Here is an 11,578-nt window from a genome sequence, read left to right as displayed (position 1 = left end):
TCTCCTCTGTCACCGGATCTCTCCTCTGTCTCCCGATCACTCCTCTGTCTCCCGATCACTCCTCTGTCTCCCGATCACTCCTCTGTCTCCAGATCTCTCCTCTGTCTCCCGATCACTCCTCTGTCACCGGATCTCTCCTCTGTCTCCGGATCTCTCCTCTGTCTCCCGATCACTCCTCTGTCTCCGGATCTCTCCTCTGTCTCTCTCCTCTGTGACCGGATCTTTCCTCTGTCTCCCGATCTCTCCTCTGTCTCCGGATCTCTCCTCTGTCTCTCACCTCTGTCACCGGATCACTCCTCTGTCTCTCTCCTCTGTCTCCGGATCACTCCTCTGTCTCTCTCCTCTGTCTCCGGATCTCTCCTCTGTAGGATTGCTCCTCTGCCTTTGGATCGCTCTCCTGAACCTGGAGCAGACTCCTCTCTCACATTCTCTTACTCCAAGGCAGCTGTCCCTCCTCCAGCCATTGCTCCTCCCTCTGTTTCTCTTCACTCTCCTTCTCTCTCTCTTTGGCTTATTCATGGAGATGGGGAACGTTGGGATAGTTTTGTGTTCCTTATCAGGACCCCGCGTGCCTGAACCCTGACCTACCGGCTCGTATTTAAGATCAATCCAAGCACCAACAGTAACCATGGAGATGGAACACCGGGGACTGTCCGGAACGCATACGGAGTGACTACAGAGAGGGACATGAGACCGATGCGTTAAACTGCAGATGCTGCACTCTCCCCCATTCTTACATTAAACTGCAGCTCCTGGGCTCTCCCTCATTCTTCTAACATTAAACTGCAGCCGCCGCGCTCTCCCCCATTCTTCTAACATTAAACTGCAGCTGCTGCGCTCTCCCCCAGTTCTTATAACATTAAACTGCAGCTGCTGCGCTCTCCCCCGTTCTTTTTACATTAAACTGCAGCTCCTGGGCTCTCCCCCATTCTTCTAATTTTAAACTGCAGCTTCCGTGCTCTCCCCCATTCATCGAACATTAAACTGCAGCTCCTGGGCTCTACCCCATTCTTCTAACATTAAACTGCAGCCGCCGCACTCTCCCCCATTCTTCTAACATTAAAATGCAGCTGCCGCGCTCTCCCCCATTCTTCTAACATTAAACTGCAGCCACAGCGCTCTCCCCCATTCTTCTAACATTAAACTGCAGCCGCCGCGCTCTCCCCCATTCTTCTAACATTCAACTGCAGCCGCCGCGCTCTGCCCTATTCTTCTAACATTAAACTGCAGCCGCCGCGCTCTCCCCCATTTTTCTAACATTAAACAGCAGCTGCTGCGCTCTCCCCCAGTTCTTCTAACATTAAACTGCAGCTGCCGTGCTCTCCCCCATTCTTCAAACATTAAACTGCAGCTGCTGCGCTCTCCCCCATTCTTCTAACATTAAACTGCAGCTGCCGCGCTCTCCCCCATTCTTCTAACATTAAACTGCAGCTTCCGTGCTCTCCCCCATTCATCGAACATTAAACTGCAGCTCCTGGGCTCTACCCCATTCTTCTAATATTAAACTGCAGCCGCCGCGCTGCCCCCCATTCTTCTAACATTAAACTGCAGCCGCCGCACTCTCCCCCATTCTTCTAACATTAAACTGCAGCTGCCACGCTCTCCCCCATTCTTCTAACATTCAACTGCAGCTGTCAAGCTCTCATCCGTTCTATTAACATTAAACTGCAGCTGCCACGCTCTCATCCGTTCTATTAACATTAAACTGCAGCTGCCACGCTCTACTCCATTCTTCTAACATTAAACTGCAGCTGCCACGCTCTACCCCATTCTTCTTAGATTAAACTGCAGCTGCCGCGCTCTACCCATTCTTCTTACATTAAACTGCAGCCGCCGCGCTCTCCCCTATTCTAACATTAAACTGCAGCTGCCGCGCTCTCCCCCATTCTTCTAAGATTAAACTGCAGCTCCTGGGCTCTCCCCCATTCATCTAACATTAAACTGCAGCTGCCGCGCTGTCCCTCATTCTTCTAACATTAAACTGCAGCTGCCGCGCTCTCTCCCGTGCTACTGACATTAAACTGCAGCCGCCGCGCTCTCCCCCATTCTTCTAACTTTAAACTGCAGCTGCTGCGCTCTCCCCCATTCTTCTAACATTAAACTGCAGCTGCCACGCTCTACTCCATTCTTCTAACATTAAACTGCAGATGCTGCACTCTCCCCCGTTCTTCTTACATTAAACTGCAGCTCCTGGGCTCTCCCTCATTCTTCTAACATTAAACTGCAGCCGCCGCGCTCTCCCCAGTTCTTCTAACATTAAACTGCAGCTGCTGCTCTCTCCCCCAGTTCTTCTAACATTAAACTGCAGCTGCCGCGCCCTCCCCTATTCTAACATTAAACTGCAGCCGCCAACTCTCCCCAGTTCTTCTAACATTAAACTGCAGCGGCTGCGCTCTCCCCCATTCTTCTAACATTAAACTGCAGCTTCCGTGCTCTCCCCCATTCTTCGAACATTAAACTGCAGCTGCTGCGCTCTCCCCCGTTCTTCTTACATTAAACTGCAGCTCCTGGGCTCTCCCCCATTCTTCTAACATTGAACTGCAGCTGCCACGCTCTCCCCCATTCTTCTAACATTCAACTGCAGCTGCCACGCTCTACCCCATTCTTCTAACATTAAACTCCAGCTGCCACGCCCTCCCCTATTGTAACATAAAACTGCAGCTTCCACGCTCTCCCCCCATTCTTCTAACATTAAACGGCAGCTGCCGCGCTTTCCACCTATATTCAAACATTAAACTGCAGCTGCCGCGCCCTCCTCCATTCTTCTAACATTAAACTGGAGCTGCTGCGCTCTCCCCCGTTCTTCTTACATTAAACTGCAGGTCCTGGGCTCTCCCCCATTCTTCTAACATTAAACTGCAGCTTCCGCGCTCTACCCCATTCTTCAAACATTAAACTGCAGCTGCCGCGCTCTCCCCAGTTCTTCTAACATTAAACTGCAGCTGCCGCGCTCTCCCCCATTCTTCTTACATTAAACTGCAGCTCCTAGGCTCTACCCCATTCTTCTAACATTAAACTGCAGCTCCTGGGCTTTCCCCCATTCTCCTAACATTAAACTGCAGCCACCGCGCTCTCCCCCATTCTTCTAACATTAAACTGCAGCTCCTGGGCTTTCCCCCATTCTTCTAACATTAAACTGCAGCTTCCGCGCTCTCCCCCATTCTTCAAACATTAAACTGCAGCGGCCCCCCCATTCTTCTTACATTAAACTGCAGCTGCTGTGCTCTCCCCTATTCTTACGGGGGCAGTCCAGGGGCTGGTTAGAGGTGTGGCTGGGGCGGGGCATTTAGAATAGTAATGGGTTTATTTACCCCTATACCCAGCAAGAGAGGGAATCAGTAATTTGGGGTATAGCGATGGGAGTAGCCACATCAAACAGAGACAGTTTGCATATATGGAGGGACTGGCCAAACGAAACAAAGACACTTGGGGTTCAGAGAGGGACTGGCCACACTGAGCAGGGAGATTTGGCAGGCATGCATATGTAAGTGGGTTGGGTCAGGCGCTTGTGACTTGTAACACCGAATCCCGATCACCCCCCCTTTACCAGCCCTAAAACCGCAACTTCCTGCACTCGGTGCGTCGAGTAAATGGTCCCGCCGGAAGCTGATTCTGAGAACATTTAGTTCCGGGGCACTGGGGGATATCCGGTGAAAACATGTGAAGACGGAAGAGGGGCATGAGTAACAGCTGGAAACGGAAGGCTATGGAGGGGACAGGTGAGAGAGGCACGGGGGCAACAGAGGGCGCTCAGGGACTGGGGCCCACGGGGTAGTAGAGTAGTAGGACGCTGGGGAGTGATTTGGTGGGGGTACTGGAGCGTTGTGGGACCGGGCGGGTGTTTGGTGGGGTACTGGAGCGTTATGGGTTCGGGGTGGAGTGATTTGGTGGGGTAATGGAGCGTTATGGGTCGGGGGGGTGGTGGTGGTTGTGTGGGAGGGTACTGGAGCATTGTGGGCGCTGGGGAGTCTTTTTTGGGGGGGTGGAGTGTTGTGGGACTGTGCGCAGAGGGGTGATTTGGTGGGGTAGGGGAGTGTTGTGGGACTGTGCGCAGAGGGGTGATTTGGTGGGGTAGAGAAGTGTTGTGGGGCCGGACGGGGGGTTGTGTGGGAGGGTACTGGAGCGTTGTGGGGTTGGGGAGTGATTTGGTGGGGTTGGGGAGTGTTGTGGGACTGTGCGCAGAGGGGTGATTTGGTGGGGTAGGGGAGTGTTGTGGGACTGTGCGCAGAGGGGTGATTTGGTGGGGTAGGGGAGTGTTGTGGGACTGGCCGGGGGGGTTGTGTGGGAGGGTACTGGAGCGTTGTGGGTCGCTGGGGAGTGATTTGGTGGGGTTGGGGACTGTTGTGGGACTGTGCGCAGAGGGGTGATTTGGTGGGGTAGAGAAGTGTTGTGGGGCCGGACGGGGGGTTGTGTGGGAGGGTACTGGAGCGTTGTGGGGTTGGGGAGTGATTTGGTGGGGTTGGGGAGTGTTGTGGGACTGTGCGCAGAGGGGTGATTTGGTGGGGTAGGGGAGTGTTGTGGGACTGTGCGCAGAGGGGTGATTTGGTGGGGTAGGGGAGTGTTGTGGGACTGGCCGGGGGGGTTGTGTGGGAGGGTACTGGAGCGTTGTGGGTCGCTGGGGAGTGATTTGGTGGGGTTGGGGACTGTTGTGGGACTGTGCGCAGAGGGGTGATTTGGTGGGGTAGAGAAGTGTTGTGGGGCCGGACGGGGGGTTGTGTGGGAGGGTACTGGAGCGTTGTGGGGTTGGGGAGTGATTTGGTGGGGTTGGGGAGTGTTGTGGGACTGTGCGCAGAGGGGTGATTTGGTGGGGTAGGGGAGTGTTGTGGGACTGTGCGCAGAGGGGTGATTTGGTGGGGTAGGGGAGTGTTGTGGGACTGGCCGGGGGGGTTGTGTGGGAGGGTACTGGAGCGTTGTGGGTCGCTGGGGAGTGATTTGGTGGGGTTGGGGACTGTTGTGGGACTGTGCGCAGAGGGGTGATTTGGTGGGGTACTGGAGCGTTGTACTGCACGCAGGGGGGTGATTTGGGGGGACATGGAGAAGGGGCGATAGGATGGTCTATAGGGAGGGACTGTGTAGGGGAGAGGCTCCGGCTGGAGGGTAATGTCTGTTTATTCTCAGGTGATGAAGACGATGTCACTGTCCACGGAATCCACAAGAAGAAGCATAAAAAGCACAAAAAACACAAGAAAAAACATCACCAAGAGGTACCTGGACCGGCCCAGCCCCCCGATGGCCCCGCAAAACCTCAGCACAATTTCCCCGAGGGCCCCACAAAGCCTCAACACAAGCCCCCCGACAGCCCCGCAAAACCCCAGCTGAAACTGAAGATCAAGCTGGGGGGGCAGGTTCTTGGTACAAAAAGGTAATGTTAAAAACTCTGCCCACAGCGACAGCAGGGATCTATGGGACACAGTCTGCCACTCCCACTTCAGGGCGGTGGACAGAGGGGGCCTATGGGACACGAAGTCTGCCCCTCCCACTTCAGGGATCTATGGGACATAAGGTCTGCCCCTCCCACTGCAGGGAGTTATGGGACACAGTCTTCCCTCCCACTGCAGGGTGATGAGGGTGATCATTGGGTACCGTTGCTTCCTCCCCAGTGTTCCTACGTTCACTGTGATCCCGGAGCTGTCGCCCGTCCCCATGCTGGCTGTGGATGATGAGGAGGAGCCCCTGGAGGGTGTGGAGGGCGTCCCCATAGAGCAGTACCGGGCCTGGCTGGGTAAGTTAGAGGCACGTGGGTCCCGTCTCCTGCCCCTGACCTGCGCAGGTCTGGACACCTGTCCTAGAGGTTTTGTTTCCCTCCAACAGACGAGGACAGTAACCTGGACCCCCTTCCGTCTGCGGGGGCCGAGCAGGATGAGGAGTCTCGCTGGCTGGAGGCTCTGGAGAGAGGAGAGCTGGATGTGAACGGAGACCTGAAACGCGAGACTGACGAGAGTCTACTGACTGCGCGCCAGGTACCCCGTTGCCCCGTGTGTGTGTGTGTGTGTGTGTGTGGGTGGGGGTGGGGGTATTTCTGCCTGCGTGTGTGTTACACAAGGCATAGGGGTAATGAAGTTCATGTAGATACCGGTGGGGTAGAATCTGCTTTCTGGGGCAGTTATTTGCCCATTTACTCCATCCGTGCTCTATCCTGGCTCATCGCCCTCGCTGTCTCTCCTCAGAAAGCCCTCCTGCAGAAGCAGCAGATGCAGGCCCTTCCTGTTTTTGCCCCGGCCGTTTACCCCCTGCCCCCGCAGGAGCTCTCCGAGGAGATGCTGGTGAAGAGGGAGGAGAAGGCTCGCAAGCGGAGGCTGCAGGCGGCCAAAAAGGCCGAGGAGAGCAAGAAGCAGACCATTGAGCGGCTCACCAAGACCTCCAAGTCCCGGGGTGTGAAAACGCCCCGCGAAAGGCGGGCCCGCCAGCCCCCCTGCCCCACTGTCCGCTACCAGAACACAGCGGGGGCCATCACCATCTCCTACCCCACGGGGGTACCGGCACCTACCCCCCTGGAGCCACGCCCGGCCCTGCCAGCCCCCACGCTCTGCGCTGTTCCGGGCTGCGTGAACATTAAAAAGTATTGCTGCTCGGAGACTTTTGTGCCGCTCTGCAGCCTGGAGTGTTACCGGCGACGACGTGCTGCAGCGGAGGAGGTGGAGCGAGGAGCGGCAGCCCCGGAGATCTTCCCGCAGTGAACTCAGGAAGTATATAGAGTGACCCCAAGGGGTTAACCATGGAGTGATGAACTTTCACGGGCGAGGAGTCAGGGGAGGGGGTGGATTCAGCAAGAGCCCCCAATTCACACCCTCAACTGTCAATCATCTGTCTGTTGGGGGCGGAGGGGGGCAGGTGATGTGGAATATACTTCTTCATCAGCCTTTGTGTGTGCGCGCGCTCGTGTGTCCTCCCCCCGCTATGTGTGCGCGCGCTCGGGTCTCCTCCCCCGTTATGTGTGTGTGTGCGCGCGCTCGGGTCTCCTCCCCCGTTATGTGTGTGCGCGCGCGCGCTCGGGTCTCCTCCCCCCGTTCTGTGTGTGCGCGGGCGCACTCCATGTGAGTTGTCTCCAAGCTGGTTCTTTTGCTGAAAGTAGACGCGGAGAAAGGGTTAAACACAGTCGCTCCGGGCAACATGAGATATAGCTGGGGCGGTGAAATAAATGGCGCCTTTAATCACATCGCCTACACGGAAGAGCTTGATTGATTGCTGAAGCTATTCAATAAAATCTGATTGGTTGTCGCTTCCTTCGTCGTTTGTCCCCCCCCCCATGAATTTTCTGTTTTTTGCTCCGTTTGGAATGATCTGAGCCGCTCTCCACCGCACAGAGCGCTAAACACCTACACGGCCGGATCTCTGGTATTATGTCTCCGCTGCCTCGAACATTCATCACAGCCGCTGCTGGGGAGGAGCAAGATGGCCGCGGTGGTGGGTGGAGTAACATGGTGTCCGTCCGCGCAGCCGCTGTCCCGGGGAATTATGTGGAGCGGGGCTCCAGCCGTATGAAAGGGCGAGAGCCACCGGGGAAAGAACGGGGCTCCAACCGTATGGAAGAGCGGGGCCCCTGGTGAGTGGCAAAGCCTGGGGAAACCAGGTGAAATAGGTTACGCCGTACATCCCCCAACACACAGCCCGGGGCAACAACCAGCAGTGAAGGGGTTACACCATGTACCCCCCCCCCAACACACAGCCCGGGGCAACAACCAGCAGTGAAGGGGTTACACCATGTACCCCCCCAACACACAGCCCGGGGCAACAACCAGCAGTGAAGGGGTTACACCATGTACCCCCCCCCCCCCCAACACACAGCCCGGGGCATCCAGCAGTGAAAAGGTTGCACCCCCCAAGACACAGCCCGGAGCAACCGGCAGTGAAAGGGTTACACCATTCACCCCCAAGACACAGCGCGGGGCATCCGGCAGTGAAAGGGTTACACCATGTACCTCCAACATACAGCGCGGGGCATCCAGCAGTGAAGGGGTTACACCATGTTCCCCCAACACACAGCCCGGGGCAACAACCAGCAGTGAAAGGGTTACACCATGTACCCCCCAACACACAGCCCGGGGCAACAACCAGCAGTGAAAGGGTTACACCATGTACCCCCCAACACACAGCCCGGGACAACCAGCAGTGAAGGGGTTACTTGCGTGTTGTTGCGCATTAACCCTCTGGCTGCTTGGTGCCCAGATCCTGCTTATTGCCCCATGGGCTTGAATTTCCCTCCTTGCTCTGTATACTCCAGTCCTGACTCAGCGGGGGCAGTTTAGTGCCAGCGGGGGGGCAGTTTAGTCCCAGCCGGGGGCAGTTTTGTCTCCTCCCCAGAGTGTTAGTTTTGTGTTTACTGTACACAGCGGGCCCTGATAACATTGCGCAGCGACACCAGGTGTAGTAGACACAGAGCACAGCACCGAGTGCATGGCTGGCCAGGGCAGCTCGTCCTGTGGGACCCCTTGTCTGTATGACGCCCCCCTCCGAAGCGCTGAGCATGCGCTCCCTCCTCACCCATCCATTAATGCCCAGGTAAGCAGGGGCTTAAAAGGCATTCAGGGGTTAAAGCAGTGGAACGGCGGCTGTGTGCTGATCTGGGGGGAGTTACCCCCTTTGGGGCAGTTTTTGGATCAGTGGACGCAGGTCGGGAGCCCCCGCCGCCGGGTATCTGTGATGCACGCAAACTGTCCCAATATTCTGCTGTAAAAGCTTTAGGGGCAGCAGGCTGGACGTGGGGGGGCAGTGGGGTATGAGTGAGAGGTAGGGTGTGAGTGGGCGGTGGGGCTTTGGGGGTATGAGTGGGCGGTGAGGCAGTGAGGTATGAGTGGGTGGTGAGGCAGTGGGAGTGTGAGTCTTTGGGGCGTGAGTGGGCAGTGGGGTTTGAGTGGGCGTGTTGGTAGAGGTGGCTGTGGGGTGTGAGTGGGCGGTGGGACATTGGGGTGTGAGTGGGGCAGTGGGGTATGAGTGGGCGGTGAGGCAGTGGGGTGTGAGTGGGCATGTTGGTAGAGGTGGCTGTGGGGTGTGAGTGGGCGGTGAGGCAGTGGGGTGTGAGTGGGCATGTTGGTAGAGGTGGCTATGGGGTGTGAGTCGGCGGTGAGGCAGTGGGGTGTGAGTGGGCGGTGGGGTTTGAGTGGGCATGTTGGTAGAGGTGGCTGTGGGGTGTGAGTGGGCGGAGGGGTATGAGTGAGGCAGTGGGGTGTGAGTGGGCGGAGGGGTATGAGTGGGCGTGTTGGTAGAGGTGGCAGTGGGGTATGAGTGGGCTTGTTGGTAGGCGTGACAATGTGGGGCGCGTGGCCGAGGGCGTGGCCGTGGGTATGAGGCGGGTCTCTGAGCGTCTCTGGTGTCTCCTGCAGGTTGGAGGTCTCTGTCCGGGGGTCGGCCGGCCGTATCTGTGTGAGAGCGGCCACTGCTGCGGGGAGAGCGGCTGCTGCACCCACTACTACGAGCTGTGGTGTAAGTGACCCCTGTCTGTGTTTCCCCCCCGGGGGTTGTGACCCCCGTCAGTGTTTTTCCCCCCCGGGGTTGTGACCCCCATCTGTGTTTTTTCTCCCCAGGGTTGTGACCCCCGTCTGTGTTTTTCCTCCCTGGGGTTGTGATCCCCGTCTGTGTCCCCCCCCCTGGGTTGTGACCCCCGATTGTTTGTCCTCCCCGGGGTTGTGATCCCCGTCTGTGTTTTTCCTCCCCAGGGTTGTGATCCCCGTTTGTGTTTTTCCTCCCCGGGGTTGTGATCCCCGTTTGTGTTTTTCCTCCCCGGGGTTGTGACCCCTGCCTGTGTTTTTCCTCCCCGGGGTTGTGATCCCCGCCTGTGTTTTTCCTCCCCGGGGTTGTGATCCCCGCCTGTGTTTTTCCTCCCCAGGGTTGTGATCCCCGTTTGTGTTTTTCCTCCCCGGGGTTGTGATCCCCGTTTGTGTTTTTCCTCCCCGGGGTTGTGACCCCTGCCTGTGTTTTTCCTCCCCGGGGTTGTGACCCCCGCCTGTGTTTTTCCTCCCCGGGGTTGTGACCCCCGCCTGTGTTTTTCCTCCCCAGGGTTCTGGCTCCTGTGGTCGGCTCTGATCCTGCTGAGCTGCTGCTGTGTTCTCCGCCATCGCAGAGCCAAGTATCGCCTGCAGCAGCAGAGGCAGCACCAGATCCACCTGATCGCCCTCCAGCGCGCCTCCCCCTCCCCCCCGTCCGTGCTGGATCTCCGTGAGTGTCACCTGCCCTACTGCCCCTGCTTGTTACCCCCGCGCGTTGTAATGCCCCCTCACCCCCCTCACCCCCCTTTACTGCCCCCGGTCCCCTGTGTCTCAGCTGTCACATGCAGCCCCCCCCCACTCAGCTTCCTGGTCGTGCCTTTATAGCACCTGTTACCCCCACCTTGTATAACCCCCACCCCCCGTATTACCCCCACCCCCCGTATTACCCCCCACCCCGTATTACCCCCACCTCATGTTACCCCCCCATCCACGTTGACTGAATTCCTTTTCTCTCCTCACAGGGGCATTAGCATCCTGCAAACTGCCAGCCTATGAGGAGGTGGCATGCCGTCCCACCACCCCTCCACCCCCTTACAGCGCCGCCCCCCCGACCTCTCCACCCCCTCCATCGCATGCCGCCAGCCTCAGCGTGGACCCCCCCGCCAGCTGCTCCTATTCTGTGCAGGTTACGGACGAGACGGACACCAGCCACGGAACTACCCCCGGCGAGGGGGGCAGCTGGCCCCGGAGCCCCGAGGAGGGGGGGGAGTGTAGGCCACTCTCCAGGCAGCCTGCCTTCTCGCCATATGTGGACTTCTTTGGAGGCAGCGGCCACCCCTGCTGGGAGGAGGATCAGTGCTCCAGATGCAGCCGGCTGACTGGAGGCTCTGGCACAGACGTTTGCCGCTGCCACGTCCGGGAGGGCGAGGAGACCCAAGATGCCCCTGGGGTGGAGCGGGGCCGGGGAGCCACCGGGTGACAAAGGGCCAGCCGAGGCCAGCGGTGTTGGAAAGCTGTCCGTGGAGCGGCTGGTGGCTGGACCCGCGCCGGTGGCTTTGGCCCTCGTCCTCCTGGTCGGATCCTGAAAGATCGACAGTATGGAGAGTTCTGAAGAGGAACTGCCCCGGGGTAAATAATAATATTTATTCTGCCCCAGCATACAGCTGGGGCAGATCCCCCTGGTCTCCTGTCATGTCTCTGTATCAGAATCCCCCTGTCAGCCCGGGCAGGGCGAGGGGGGCAACTTCTACCACGTGATGGAGCAGCAACTAAACACCTGGAAAGCGGGGCAGTTCCCCTGAAGGGTTAAGTTGCCCCAAAAGCCCTCGGGCCGTCCCTGGGGCAGATTGTGCAGAGCTGATTAATGGGGGGGGTCTGTTTCTGCCCAATAAAGCATTTAAAGACATTAAGTGTTTTTGTGTTTTTTGACCCATCTGGGTCACCCCTCAGTGGGGTAAAAGCCATGGGGGATGCTGGGGGTTACTTTACAGAGCCGGAGGTTATGTTACCGTATATACAGTGCAGGAGGTTATATCACAGTATATACAGCGCCGGCGGTTATATCACAGTATATACAGCGCCGGAGGTTATGTTACCGTATATACAGCGCCGGCGGTTATATCACAGTATATACAGTGCAGGAGGTTATATTACCG

The 11,578-nt window shown here is 57.5% G+C and overlaps 2 protein-coding genes across 2 annotated transcripts; both read left to right on the top strand.

Annotated features, from left to right (window-relative positions):
* Positions 1–3,598: 3,598 nt before the first annotated feature.
* On the top strand, positions 3,599–6,779 carry INO80B (INO80 complex subunit B). Its single transcript, XM_053458020.1, has 5 exons — positions 3,599–3,719; positions 5,119–5,362; positions 5,601–5,722; positions 5,812–5,960; positions 6,168–6,779. The coding sequence occupies exons 1-5, from the start codon at positions 3,680–3,682 to the stop codon at positions 6,675–6,677; spliced, it is 1,065 nt and encodes a 354-aa protein (XP_053313995.1). The 5' UTR covers positions 3,599–3,679; the 3' UTR covers positions 6,678–6,779.
* A 1,531-nt stretch (positions 6,780–8,310) lies between these two features.
* On the top strand, positions 8,311–11,328 carry WBP1 (WW domain binding protein 1). Its single transcript, XM_053458021.1, has 4 exons — positions 8,311–8,499; positions 9,321–9,420; positions 9,994–10,152; positions 10,445–11,328. Exons 1-4 carry the CDS (start codon positions 8,395–8,397, stop codon positions 10,900–10,902), a joined length of 822 nt encoding a protein of 273 aa, XP_053313996.1. The 5' UTR covers positions 8,311–8,394; the 3' UTR covers positions 10,903–11,328.
* Positions 11,329–11,578: the final 250 nt, after the last annotated feature.

The sequence above is a fragment of the Spea bombifrons genome, chromosome 1, assembly GCF_027358695.1.
Source record: "Spea bombifrons isolate aSpeBom1 chromosome 1, aSpeBom1.2.pri, whole genome shotgun sequence".
Classification (NCBI taxonomy): domain Eukaryota; kingdom Metazoa; phylum Chordata; class Amphibia; order Anura; family Pelobatidae; genus Spea; species Spea bombifrons.
This window is presented reverse-complemented; position numbering and strand designations above follow the sequence as displayed.